Source organism: Schistocerca cancellata, chromosome 4 (genome assembly GCF_023864275.1).
Source record: "Schistocerca cancellata isolate TAMUIC-IGC-003103 chromosome 4, iqSchCanc2.1, whole genome shotgun sequence".
Taxonomy (NCBI): domain Eukaryota; kingdom Metazoa; phylum Arthropoda; class Insecta; order Orthoptera; family Acrididae; genus Schistocerca; species Schistocerca cancellata.
In genome coordinates this window covers 483,601,951-483,616,114 of record NC_064629.1, presented here as the reverse complement: position 1 = coordinate 483,616,114, position 14,164 = coordinate 483,601,951, and the positions used below count along the sequence as shown (strand labels likewise).

At 42.0% G+C, this 14,164-nt stretch overlaps 1 protein-coding gene across 1 annotated transcript in view; it reads left to right on the top strand.

Annotated features, from left to right (window-relative positions):
- Nucleotides 1-452: 452 nt before the first annotated feature.
- LOC126183771 (vesicle-associated membrane protein 2) overlaps nucleotides 453-14,164 on the top strand; it is a 188,052-nt gene continuing 174,340 nt past the window's right edge. The window contains exon 1 of the mRNA XM_049926004.1: nucleotides 453-597. Coding sequence (XP_049781961.1) covers nucleotides 596-597 — 2 coding nt within the window. The 5' untranslated portion in view covers nucleotides 453-595. The remainder of the gene's footprint in view (nucleotides 598-14,164) is intronic.

The window sequence follows — 14,164 nt, the reverse complement described above, 5'->3', positions numbered from 1 at the left end:
TCAAAAGAATTTAAGTTGTCAGCACATACCTCAGTGTTCGCGAATTTGTAGCGGTTGACTGGTATACTATGAAACGAAAATTTCATAATGATTTCACGTCCTCGTGAGTCAGTGATCCTGAGTTTTCAAACCCTGTCTCCACTGTACGCAAATGCAGCGCGTGTTATTGACATATTCTCCTTGCGCGGCATCAAGACCCGACTATGACGTCAGCGATGACGTCACCTTCAAATGTCCGCAGAGCGCGTTTCGATGCGCGGCGCTAATCGACCTCCGCATCGAGGTCTAGCCAGCGGCAGCGACGCCCATGCCGTGAATTTCTTCGTAGGTTTTCTAAATCGCTTTACCATAGTGTTAGACAGTTATTAAAATAAATTATTTTTACGTATTCGGTGATTTTTTTTATTGTTTTGTCGTCAAATTGCACTGTGTTATTTGTGTTACATAGAAGCCTTTGCAGTCGATAGTTGCTCTCGGCACAGCACAGAGGTTGCGTCGATACTCTCGCACACCCGTCTGGCACATTATCAATACCAGCGCTGGATATATTGTGTGAAAGAGATTTTCCGTTTTACGCTCAGTGCTACGCGAAACCATGTAAGTTTACACACTCTACGATAGCTTGCAACTCTCTTTCATATATACGCTTTCATGTTGTCATATTTATCTTATTTTTAAGTCAGTAAAGAGTAATAATGTAAGTATAAATGTTTTTTCGTAGTGATATGTTGTGGCAATACTTGGCTTTTAAGCATGTTGTTATAACTAGAGGTGATATGGTTCGCATATTAAGTAACCTGCAAAGGCCCTCAGTACTTCCAGGACAATAAAATACAGCCGAAAGCTTCTTTTAATCTTTTTTAATCGCTCAAATATGTTTTAAGTTCTATTATTACAAACTATTTTGACAAACTACCGAATGCATGAATCTGATGCCGTATTGTTTCTTAATAGCGACTGGAGCAAGTAAACGAATATTCTTGAGTTTATTCTTTGTAGTTAAACTGACATATTTTGGAAAACATGTGCTTATAATGGAGTAAAATAAATAGCGATCTTACATCGTTACGTGACAGTATGTTTCGTAATTAAACTCAACGCTTTTGTTTAAAAGTCATGCTGATGAACTGCAGAATTTTATATCACTAACAAAAATAAAATCTGGCGTCAATTTTATTCTCATTTAGTTGTATAGAAACATCACTTATCGAATGTTTTGACAACTAACTGCTTATTGTTAATTGTAGCTCTATTTGACGATGTGCATGACGATTCTGTTGAGGGTAGTGGAATTTCCTGACGATGAATAATAGAACAGTCGTCCGACTAACATATTCCGCTCAATAATCCTGCAGCATTGTTCAATGCGCCGATTTCGCTTATCACGAAAACAAAATGTTTGCAGCTTGTGACATTAAATTATAGTATCAGAACAGGCAAAAGTAGACCTCTGGTATTCGCAGTTGCAGTTTATCAAGTGTGGCTTATCGATTGTCGGACATTACACTCCCCGTCACGACGCAGAACCCCGTTATTTTGCAGTCTACCAACGTGAAAGAAAGAGCTTAATATCTTGCTTTGTTGCTGATTAGCTTCTTTCTACAATGTGACGGATCTGTGAGTAAACTGTTCATTCTGCGCCACGCGGCGTACGTTAGGCGAAACGAAGCTCCAGAGGTTAATGAACTGCTGGAGGACGCGAGAATTTTGTGAATGAGCAAAAACCGAATCCAAAAATAGCCTGTCCCGGATTCAGCTTCAAGGCATTTTGCACGGCAGCACTGCATCACTCGTTGTAGTCGGAATGTTCTGTTCCTCTCTGTTTCTACCAGTGGTCTTTGGCGAATTCAGAATTATACCGGTTCGCCATGTATGTAAGCGAATCTGGATAAATGCTTGTGACAAAACGAAGAGCCGTTACAAGGGGAACGACGTCATCAGAGTTTATTCTTGTCCAAAATTAATGTGTACGGTCCTTTGAAATACCGAGGCATCCATCGAGGTTTCTGTGCGAAAAGAAAAAGTTTACTTCTATGTTCGAAGGTATACTACAACCCATACTATGGAAACTCACAGCTGGTTACTTCTTTCGGCGTGCATAATGGACTACGCAACCTGCACACCTGTACATTACGTAGCACTGACTCACCGGCTGACGTGTGTCTCACACATTTGCGTTGGTACTATCCGCACTGGCTGAAACAGTAGTGTTTGCGCTCTCCTAAATTATCTCTGCAAAGAACGTAGTTTTACACAATTGTGTAGTTAATAGTTTCCTACGAAAATTTCATACCTGGTTTAAATCTCGGTTTGCGAGCAGTTGTAGAGATAAGGTTGAAAAAGAAGTTACAGAAATATTGACTCTTAATCGCTTGGAGTCAAATGATCAGTGTACTGCTGGGTCAACAGAGGCAGTTGGACTTGATTTTACCTAAAAGGAGAGAGAAGCACTTAAAATCATATTGTATTTTCCCTCGTCACTGAAAAAAGGAGAATACTTGAGCTTAGTATAGTAACCGTCTAAATGAGTGCGTAGAGCGAAAAAAAAAAAACATCCGAACGCTGATAAACACCACAGCGACCGCTGAGAGGAACCTAGTTATTTCGCGATTTTATAAATTTAAGACAAACATAATAGTTCAGACTCTCAGTCTGCTATGTAAATCGCGACGGAGCGAGATATATTGCTCCGGTAATTTTGAGAGCATGCGGTCACGAGGAATAAATTGTCGGTGTTGTCATGTCAGCGTTGAACAGATAGGGTGGCGAACGTACTTTTGGAGAATATCATTGAATTTGTTATTATGCTGGGGAAGAACCGATAATAATGCATATTGTTACAATTTCGTGAATTTTAGAGGTCTTTCAGCATCATTACAAGTATGTGCCTTTTCGCGTTTGACTCAAACAACGCTAAACCCTATGTTACATACAAAATTCAAATACCGTTGTAACTTTACGGTGAAGAAACTTGTAGAACGACAAAGAATGCTGGCCCAGGGAGCTATAAGGTATTATGCTAGGAGCACAACACGATACGACCGATATCCGGAGATTCTTCATGGCATTTTTCGAAGAACAGATTGCCTAGTGAGTACAGTGGGTGAGGGAGACATTCAAAACGCAGATCGTCAATAAATTCAGTTGTACGGGGGCGGTATTGGAAATTGTGTTTTGCGAACACCTGCGTTTCTTTTATTTAACTACTGGCCGAAAACCGTTTTTAGTAGACTTAAATGTAATGAAATGGTAACAGCATTCACTACCGATGCTTAGAACTTAACCACCTTAACCATCTTCGCTCTTTTTCTTGGGCGGGGTTCAAAGACGAGGTCACAGTGAAGTCTTTAAAAAAACAAAGCTTTTTCCGAAAAACGAGTTATAACTGAAGACAGTTGTGCCCGGAAATATTTTATCTTTAGTGGAGAAGACGAATGCCATTCCTTGTTTGTTCGCTGGTTGTCACGGATGTAGCAGCTAAGAGGGCACTGGCACAAATTGACCGTGGTCGTACTATTGACTCAGAACACGTTCAGAGCCGAGGAAGGATTTACAGCAGCTAACCACTAGTTAGGACATAACTTTTCCGGCTAGGATTTTTACTCTTAACTACGGAAGGTGAATATTAGTTTACTACATATTACTGTGACGTAACCTCACGTGTAATAGACTATGTTTGAATTGCAGTGTGTTTGTATTTTAGTAGCCACGCTTATGAAAAGAAAGAAGAATATGCAAATATTGAGAACAAGTATTGGACCTGCTATGAGTTTTATGTAATAAACAAAATATAAAATGTCTAACTTCCCTAGAATTATGTGAATACAATGAAACCAGTAAAGGGTAGACAATCAATCTGATAACCTAAATAGTAACTGGTTGCTGTAAATCCTTTATCAGTAACATACGACGAAGACACTGTCTTCTTCAATCAATTATGGAAAATAAACTGCCAGAGCTATGATCGAACAAGGAAGAAATTGGATGTAACAGAAATGAATGGCAGGTAAGTCGGAAAACAAGCTCCGAAAATGATGTTTTACAGTAGTACTTGGGAGAAACCCTGTTATACAACATATGCTTCATTCGTGTTAGGGTATAAAGGTAAGTTGTAATAGTCAAGTCTAGAGGAAAATACGGAAGTTGAGCTAATGATAAAATGTTCATCATGTATAAGTTTTTTCCTCAGCTGTATTCAATGCGCGCTGGCCTGCTGCGACTCTGAGCATAGACAACTGACAAGGGGAGGCCACGACGTTGGGATCACAGATTTACTTCAAACTTTCTACACTTTTAGAAGGCCGTTAAAACAACATAATGTGCAAGTAGTGATGTGCAATACCCTGACAGTTTCCAAAAAATCGCAAGAGAAGTTTTACGCGTCTATAATGAGATTTATATATCTGGGCGTAGGTGCCGCACGTTACAGTTCGTGGAGGTCAGCTGAGTAGCGTTCAAGTTTCGTAAGACGAACGTGTGTGAGGTGACGGTTCGACTCCCGCCCAAACTTGATTATTAATACTTTTTTCATTCCAACGTCGTTGCCTCCCCTAGTCATTGACGCGCAGTTGTTGACCCATGACTCCCAGAAGAACTAACGGAGTTCAGATTTCTCTCTGGCTATCCACCTGTAGGTTTCCATTGTTTCCTTAAATCGATTAAGACTTACTCTGGATTATTTTTTTGAAAAATACATTCAAAAAAATGTTCAAATGTGTGTGAAATCTTATGGGACTTAACTGCTAAGGTCATCAGTCCCTAAGCTTACACACTACTTAACCTAAATTATCCTAAGGACAAACACACACACCCATGCCCGAGGAAGGACTCGAACCTCCGGCGGGACCAAAAAATACATTAATTTTTTTCAATACAAGCTTGTGTTCCTCGTCGTCAGAGACTAAAATGTTTTGCTTCCGTTTCATGCAGTCTGTTTTGACAGTATTACATTCTGTTTGCTTCATGTACTGCAATATTCTCTGGACTTACAAGTCAAAGTGGCTAGCTCGTCGTAATGTATCCATAAATTCATATCACCATACCGAATCTTCATTCCTGTGTGAATGTTAGTAAGTTACACACCTTGCCCACCAGCAAAATAAAACATTTTTATGACAAATTTAAGACTTTGATCGTACTCATCTTCACTTAATGATAAGGAGCCTTCAGTGCATTTTACTGGAGACATCTGGCGATATAGTAATATAATTCGAAATCATTATTTGCATCTGTTCAATAAAGTTAGAACGAAAATTTGAATCATTGCTGAGTGTCACATAATTTTCATTTGTAATCTCCAATCAAAACCGACATTCTGTATTGCGTCAGTATCTTGCTCAGGTTATGCCAGAAGTAATTAACAGTACAACACATTTTTGTTGCGTATTAATAATAAAAACTATTACAGTTTCCTGGTGCTTTGAGAAAATTGGTTGGAGCAGTTTGTAGTGGAATGTGATTTGAGCAACAGCCATCTTGGGTGGAGACATAGAGATACTCCTTATCGAATGTATGTTTTCACAATCTACACAGCATGCACTGTGATTCTGATTAACTAACGGACGGGAAGATCATGGAGATGGCTGAATACTGTGAGAGTGACAAAAACACAAAAGCAGACTAGTGACGCGATTATTGTTACCTAACTCGAGGCTATGTCCTTACTTCAGATTTACTTACTCGTTTGTCTCATGCTCTGACCGCACCACATAGGAAACGTAGGCGCCGGATGTGTTAATTGTTGTTTGTTTCGTGTAGGTGACTATGATGAGTGCAGTTTTAGTGTAGTATTGATTTAATGTTGTTGTTGTGAGTGGTGATTATTATTATGAAATGAATTTCATGTCGCAACCTTTGCTCCGCTTGCTGGCTAAATACTGGATATGAAACTTTTGTCTCCACTAGGATTTAAGCCGGCTATTTCTGAGTCGAGTGCCACGAGACAAGCGCGTGACCCCAGCAACAGAACCGTAACTTCAGAGTGCTCACGATATGCGCCAGATTTTCAGATTGAATATGTATGGATGTATTTGACAAAAACGTTTCCAAGATTTATGTTGCCTGTCATTGAGTCTCCGACAGAAGAAGTAAATATTAGTGAACGAGAACAGTTTAATCCCTTGCCAGTATACTGTGGTTACGTAATTTGGGTGGTTGTTTGATTGTGAATGGGAAACAAACCGTTATTATCTCTTGGTGTTTAGGGATTTCCTTCAACATCAACGTACGAAAACAAATGAAATAACTGAATACTTTGGTTTGTGCATATTTCTTATCACCTTCCTTGTCAGGTTTGTATCTGATGTGGGGCAAGATAGATCCTCATCTTACAAGTTTCAACATAACGACAAACAGTTAAAAAGCTGGTAGGCAAAGCGGTACTCACATGATGCTAACCGTATTATACCGCGTCTTCCTAGTCTAGAAACAAGATAATTATCGTTCAGTGACACTCACAGACTGTTGCTCAGTGCTTCACGCAGACGATGCAACCACAAATCTAAGAAGCGCATTTCAAGAATGTTGTTGACTCAGAGCCGTGAGGCGTGGTCGACGACGTTAGAAAACACCGACCATCGACCAGCTGGGTGACCGCAGTGTGACTCTATATATGTTCTTCATACGCCTGTCAGTAAATGTTAGATTCAATCTGAAGTTTAGCCCACCCCGGTAACTCACGTTCAGAATGAGCACTTACGTTAGAGAAAACGATGATTTTACAGCTCCACTCACTTATGTGTCAGGTTGCGGTATACAGTATGTGAGATGAACCTACGTCTTATTCTATGTTTAGGACGTCAAATCAAGTTGTACTTTGTTTTGGAGTGTAGTAGTATGGAGGAAAGCGGGAAACAAATATATAATGGATGTGAAATCGACTCGGAGATACACCGTTTCGAGTTCTGGATGTGAATTAAAATTTCATTGCCAGTATTTGGCCGTCAGTGGGAGGACGGTTGGTGGCATAAAGTTCCTGACAACCTGTCTGGACACCAATGTCTGGGATTAAATTCCAGACCTCTCCACAGGGTCTCATGAAGTGAGAGCATGTGACTCTGTCCCAGCCAGCAATGCCATAGGACATTTAATTTACTTTTAACTCATTGGGGTGCTTGAACTGAAATAAAATTTCACGCTATTTATTCCATTATAATACCGTATGCTAGGCAAGACAGTAATGTACTAATCTCTTCTGCTGATGAGTACTCCGGCTTCAACAAACGGTAAAATGAACAGTACAATGCAGTATACCACTACCTTTAATTATGCGAGGATGCTTGACGATGGAACAAGACTGCGCCTTCGTGGCCAGGCAAACTCCGGTTATGCTGTGCCCGCAGTGGAAGGGAAGAAGGAAGATCAGGGTGTAGCATCCCGTCTACAAAGACGTCATTTGAAATGGACTGCAAGTTCGGAATGGTCAATAACGCGGAGGAAAGATACCGTGACATCTTATAGGAATATCGCACGGTCTCGGGAAATCAGAGGATATCTAAATCTGGAAGGAGGAAGATTAGAGTTTAATGTCCCGGCAACGATGATATCGTCAGAGACGAAGCACAGCTCGGATTGATGAAGGATGTGGAAGGAAAACAGTTATGTCCGTTTCGAAGACCCGATTCCGTCATTTGCTTAAATGTTATAGGCAACGGCCTTGCCGCAGTGGGTACACCGGTTCCCGTGAGTTCTCCGAAGTTAAGCGCTGTCGGGCGTGGTCGGCACTTGGATGGGTGACCATCCAGGCCGCCATGCGCTGTTGCCATTTTTCGGGGTGCACTCAGCCTCGTGATGCCAACTGAGGAGCTACTCGACCGAATAGTAGCGGCTTCGGTCAAGAATACCATCATAACGACCGGGAGAGCGGTGTGCTGACCCCATGCCCCTCCTATCCGCATCCTCCTCTGAGGATGACACGGTGGTTGGATGGCCCCGATGGGCCACTTGTGGCCTGTAGACGGAGTGGTCTTAAATGATGTAGAGAAACCACAAAAATCCGAGATCTGTGTAGCCGATGGGATTTGGGCAGGCGTCTTCTCGAAGACGAGTCCAGTGCCTATACACACTAAAAGAGTGCTCATGTCTTGTTCGTCCAAGTGTCGATCATCCACATGGTGGAACAGTACTGCACCGACAAACGCGAAGCTGGTGGTATGAACTAAAATAAGAAAAAAAATCTGAAGTAAACATCAGCTCTAAGATGCATATATTAAGAGTTATGAGCACTTGCTCAGCTTCGCTACTGTGAAAGGCATCTCTTCTACTGAATACGTGCTCATAGTTCTACAGGTGTGCGTTTCAGAGCATGTGTTTACTGGACATTTTTTCCATGTTTTCGTACATGCTACCTCTTCCCAAAATACGGAAATCAAAGGGCTTGCAGTAGGAGAGATGTGTTTCACAGTAGCGAAGATGAACAAGTTCTTGTAGCTCTTGAGGTACATGTTTTAGAGCTCATGTTTCTCAGATTTTCTTTTCTTACTTTGGTCCGTACTACCAACTCAGAAAGTTTGTCGGTGGAATTACGATTCAACCTGTATAGTTGTTCCACGACGTTCTGATACCGTGCATCATTGCCTATCCATAGATGCCCACAACTAAGAAAAATAAAGTTTCAGAGAACCCGTGTCTACCACACCTTTCTCTCTTGACCACAAGCACCATATGATGAGCTTACAGAATGCGAAATGCATTGTGGTGCCGGAAGAAAGAAAGCAGTTGACTTCGTGTTGGAATTCTATTTTTGCTTTAATGTGTTCGTTCGTCTCTTTCATCTGCGTTCTTTTTGATGGAAACAGAACGTCGACGAAACCATTTCCGTTTTGATGCACATTTGTGTTCTACAAACAGTTTACCTTTTAACTTGAAGTTTCAGCTTGTGGATACATGTCACACTGTCTACGTTCATACGTACACATGTACTCCGCAAACCACTATATAGGGCATGGTGGAGCGCACTTCGTACCAGTATTATCAGTTTTTTGTCCTATTCGATGCGTGTATTGTGGGAGGGAAAAATGGCTGTCCGTATGTCTCTGTACGCGCGCTAATCTCGCTTATCTTATCCTCATGATTCCTATGCGAGGAATACGATTGTGGCAGTATAACTGTTGCACAGTCTTCTTCGAATACAAGTTCTCTAAATTTACTCAACAAGACTCGCAGAACATTTCTGTTTCTCTTTTTTATGGGCTGTACCTAATTATTTCGCTCCCAGCAGAGAGTATCTGATTTCGTCCGCTGTCAGTTGTTATGTCTACTTGGGGCGATCTCCAAGCGCTGGAACAGTTCTCTAGAATTGGTCACACTGGTTCATACATGCAACTTCCTTTAAAAATTTCTGTTGGTCCATCATGGACAGGGGACATTGACTGATTAAGTAACTGTCACTGTCAATGAAATCCTCCAACAGCCGTGTAACTTAAGAGGTTATAAATAGAATAGAATAACATCTTAAGTTACACGGGTTGTTGGAGGATTTCATTGACATTGACAATCCTTTAAAAATGGACTGCACTTTTCCAGAACCCTTCCAACAAATCCAAAACTTCCGTTCGCCTCCCTTAATACCTGTTTTTCGCGGTTGTCCCATTTTACATCGCTTCTTAGTACGAGGGCTTGCTGAAAAGTAATGTTTGCGATTTTTTATGTGAAAACTCAAATATTCACGTGTATGAATTCCTAAGGGACTAAACTGCCGAGGTTATCGGTCTCTAGATTTACTCACTACTTAAACTAACTTATGCTAAGAACAACACACACACCCATGTCCGAGGGAGGACTCGAATCCCCGGCGGGAGGCGCCGCGTAACCCGTGACATGTCACCTAAAACCACGCCGCCACTCAGCGCGGCATTGAAAACTCTTAATGATTTTTAAATTGTGTAAAATGGCGATGTGTAACGTAACTGTGGGTTCGTGAGAAACGGCGTGCTGTAATCGAGTTTCGAATTCGACGCATGGCGCACGATGTCTTCCGACATCTGCAGCAACCCGACGCCTTGGCTTAACTGTCATCGATCACCCTCCATACAGTCTCGACTTGGCCCCATCCGGTTTTCATCTGTTTCCAAAACTTTAAGAACACCGTAGAGGACTTCAATTTGATAATGATGAAGCGGTGCAAGCAGAGGTGAAATTGAGGCTCAGTCAACAAAGTCAAACATGGTATAATGACGGTATTAATAAACTGGTCTCTGTTGGGAAAATGTTCTTATGAAATAATATATATTACAAAATCACTTGTTACCAGTTTTTATTAGCATGACCCGTTTCGGTAGCATGCTGCCATCATGAGGTGCATCTACAATTACTTAAGTACTTTTAGTAAAAGTAACCGTAAATGCACCTGATGATGGCAGCGTGCTGCCGAAACACGTCACACTAGTAAAATAGTAGTAACAGGTGACTGTCGCGGTATGTATCATCTCATAAAAATCTTACAATACTGTCGAAGTCCTCAAATAACATCCATATAACATGGATAAATTTAAGAAATGTGTTCGTCGCCAGGGTAACTATGTTGAGAAATAAATATGAAGACATGAAGAATAAAAATATAGAATGTTAATAAAGTTTGTTTTATTTAAAAAGCTTTAAGCGTTTTGGGGGGAAAAAATCGGAGGCATTACTTTTCAGCAGGCCCACGTATTACTTATCTCTAAATGCAGTATGTTCTAGATGCTCACTAGTGACCATATGATACTATCGGGTTCTTTCTCTGTTTTACAGGCATTATCTTGCAATTATTAACATTTAAAGACAATTAACGATCATTAACCCAAGTGCAAAATTTTGTCGTAGTCTTTCTCCATCTCCTTACGATTCTCCAATGGCGATAGTTTCCTGTAGACAACAGTCGACGTATCCTGTCTGATAAATCATTTGCGTGTAATGGAAACATTAGAGATGAAACTCCCTGGCAGATTAAATCTGTGTGCTGGAACGGGAATCGAATCTAGGATCGTTGCCTTTCGAGGACTAATGCCCTATCGATTCACCTATTCAAGCACGACTAACAACCCGTTCTCACAGCCTTACTTCCGTTAGTACCTCATGTCCATTCCAGCTGTGAGGACGGGTCGTGGGTCGTTCTTAAAGAGCTCAGTCGATTTAGAGTCCCAATAGTTAATTATTAAGTTAAACTGCGATCGAATTGTAATAAATGTGATACAAAACATTTAGAGCTGACTCCACTGACGTCGGCTTCAAGAGGAGATTGATCTTGGAGGTGAAAGGAACATCTGTCTGAATCATCGGTACCAGCGCATCACAGAGAATCAGTAGCAAAGGAAGTGTCAACAGGATACTGACTCACATTGGGAGAAAAGGGATTTTACGCGTCGGAAAGTAAACCGATTTTGTGAAATATTAAAAGTTCCTAAACTTGGGCGAATTATTTAGTTTCACCTGAGTGCTTCGGAAGTTCGATTTTTGAATTTCTGCGTTTGAATCTAATTTATTAGACACAGCTCTTGCGTTTTGGCCAGGGTCTACAGCAGAGTTCAGCAGCACTTGTCGCTAGTCCGTTTTTCTTTGTAGTGTAGTTTTCCACAGTCTAGTATGGATAGGGACTGTGACTGTTGTGTGCAAATGTGAGCTGAGTTGGTGACACTTTATTCTCAGCTCCAGGGTGCGATGGCTTAGATTACACAGCTTGAAGCTGCAGCGGATGGCGTCACTGTTGTGGGCAGGCCGTGGGGATCCAACTGACGTCCAGCACGTCTGAGTTCTCCAACTGATCCTCATCGGTGGCCAGCCCAGTTACTGCTCGCATTGAGGTTTACTCCTCACCCGTGGTCGAGTGGGAGGTTGCCTCGGGGTGTGGCAGCTGGCAAAAGACTTCCCAGGGGGACGCACGTAAGGCCTCTCGGTTAGTCTGACAAACAGATTCCAGGTGCTGTCTGTAGCTGACACTTCCGCTCAGCCACGTGCAGTCACCTGTCCTGTTTCAGAGGAACCCTCTCAGCCTGCAAGATACGAGAAATCACAAAGGGCGGGATTATTGGTAGTTGGGAGCTCCAATGTTAGGCGCGTTAAGGGGCCCCTTAGGGACATGGCTGCCAAGAAGGGGAAGGAAGCCAATGTGCACTCAGTATGAATACTGGGTGGAGTCATTCCAGATGTGGAACTGGTCCTTACGGATGCCATGATGAGCACAAGGTGCAGCCAACTGCAGGTGGTGGCTCACCTCAGTACCAATGATGTATGTCACCTTCGATCGGAAGAGTTTGTCTGGCTTCGAGCGGCTAACAGAAGTGGTAAAGGCTGCCAATCTTGCTTGCGAGATGAAACCAGAGCTCACGATTTGCAGCGTAGTCGAGAAGACCGATTGCGGACTTCTGGTACAGAGCCGGATGGAGGGTCTGAATCTGAGGCTCAGACGGTTCTGCGACCGTGCAGGCTGCAGATTCCTCGACTTGAGTGGTTGGGATTCGGATTTCGCTGAATAGATTAGGAGTCCACTGCAAGCAGGAGGCGGCTACACGGATAACAGGGGCTCTGTGGCGTGAACTGGGCGATTTTTTTAGATCAGAGGGTCTCGCGAAAACACAAAAAGGGCTTCAGTCTCAAATGGTGCAGGACGAACACAGGAAAAACGTAGATACAGGAACCATCGGTATAACGGTTGTAAGTTGTCGTAGATGTGTTGGGAAAGTACCAGAACTCCAATCGCTAATAGAAAGCACTGATGCTCAAATTGTCATAGGCGCCGAAAGCTGGCTAAAGCAGGAGATAAGTTCAGCCGAAATTTTGCGGAGACCTCAACGGTGTTCCGAAAAGATAGGCTAAATACAATTGGCGGTGGAGTGTTTGTTTCTGTTAGAAGTAGTTTATTTTGTCACCAAACTGAAGTAGATAGTTCCTTCGAGTTAGTATGCGCAGAAGTCACTCTTGGCAACCGGAATAAACCAATAACTGGATCCTTTTGCCGACCCCCCAACTCAGATGATACAATTGCTGAAAGCTTCAAGGAAACTTGAGTTTAATTTGAAACATGTACCCGATTCATACAATTGTAGTTGGAGCTTCAAAGAAAAAAAAAATGGTTCAAATGGCTCTGTGCACTATGGGACTCAACATCTGTGGTCATCAGTCCCCTAGAACTTAGAACTACTTGAACCTAACTAACCTTAGGACAGCACAAACATCCATGCCCGAGGCAGGACTCGAACCTACGACCGTAGCAGTCGCGCGGTTCCGGACTGAACGCCTAGAACCACTAGACCCCCGCGGCTGGCTTCAAAGAAAACTTGAGTTTAATTTGAAACATGTACCCAACTCATACAATTATAGTTGGTGGTGACTTTAATTTACGCTCTATATGTTGGCGAAAATATATGTTTAGGTCCGTAGGTACGCATAAAACATCATCGGAAATTGTGCTAAATGCATTCTCTGAAAATTATTTCGGGCCGTTAGTTCATGAGCCCACGCGAGAAGTAAACGGTTGTGAAAACACGCTCTTAGCAACAAATAATCCTGAGCTTATAACAAGCATCAAAACGGATACGGAGATTAGTGAACACAGGGTTGTCGCAGCGAGACTGAATATTGTAATCCGTAAATCCTCCAAAAATAAACGAAAAATATAACTGTTCAAAAAAGCAGATAAAAATTCACTTGATACCTTCCTGAAAGACTGTTTCACTCCTACCAAATTAACAATGTAAGTGTAGACCAGAGGTGGCTACCATTCAAGGAAATGGTATCGGCAGCAATTGAGCGATTTATACCAAATAAATTAACAAACGATGGAGCTGATCCTCCTTGGTACACAAAACGGGTCAGAACACTGTTGCAGAAACAGCGCAAAAAGGATGCCAAATTTAAACAAACGCAAAATCCCTAAGATTGGCAATATTTTACAGAAGCTCGAAATTCAGCGCGGACATCAATGCAAGATACTTATAATAGTTTCCACAACGAAACTTTGTCTCGAAACCTGGCAGAAAATCCAAAGAGATTGTGGCAGGATGAGAAGCGGCAAGACACAATGCTTTCTCTGCACGATAGCAATGGAAATACTACCGACGACAGTGCTGCCAAAGAAGAGTTACTAAAAACAGCTTTCCGAAATTCCTTCACCAAAGAAGACGAAGTAAATACTCCAGAATTCGAATCAAGAACAACTGCAGACATGAGCAGTGTACAAACAGATATCCTC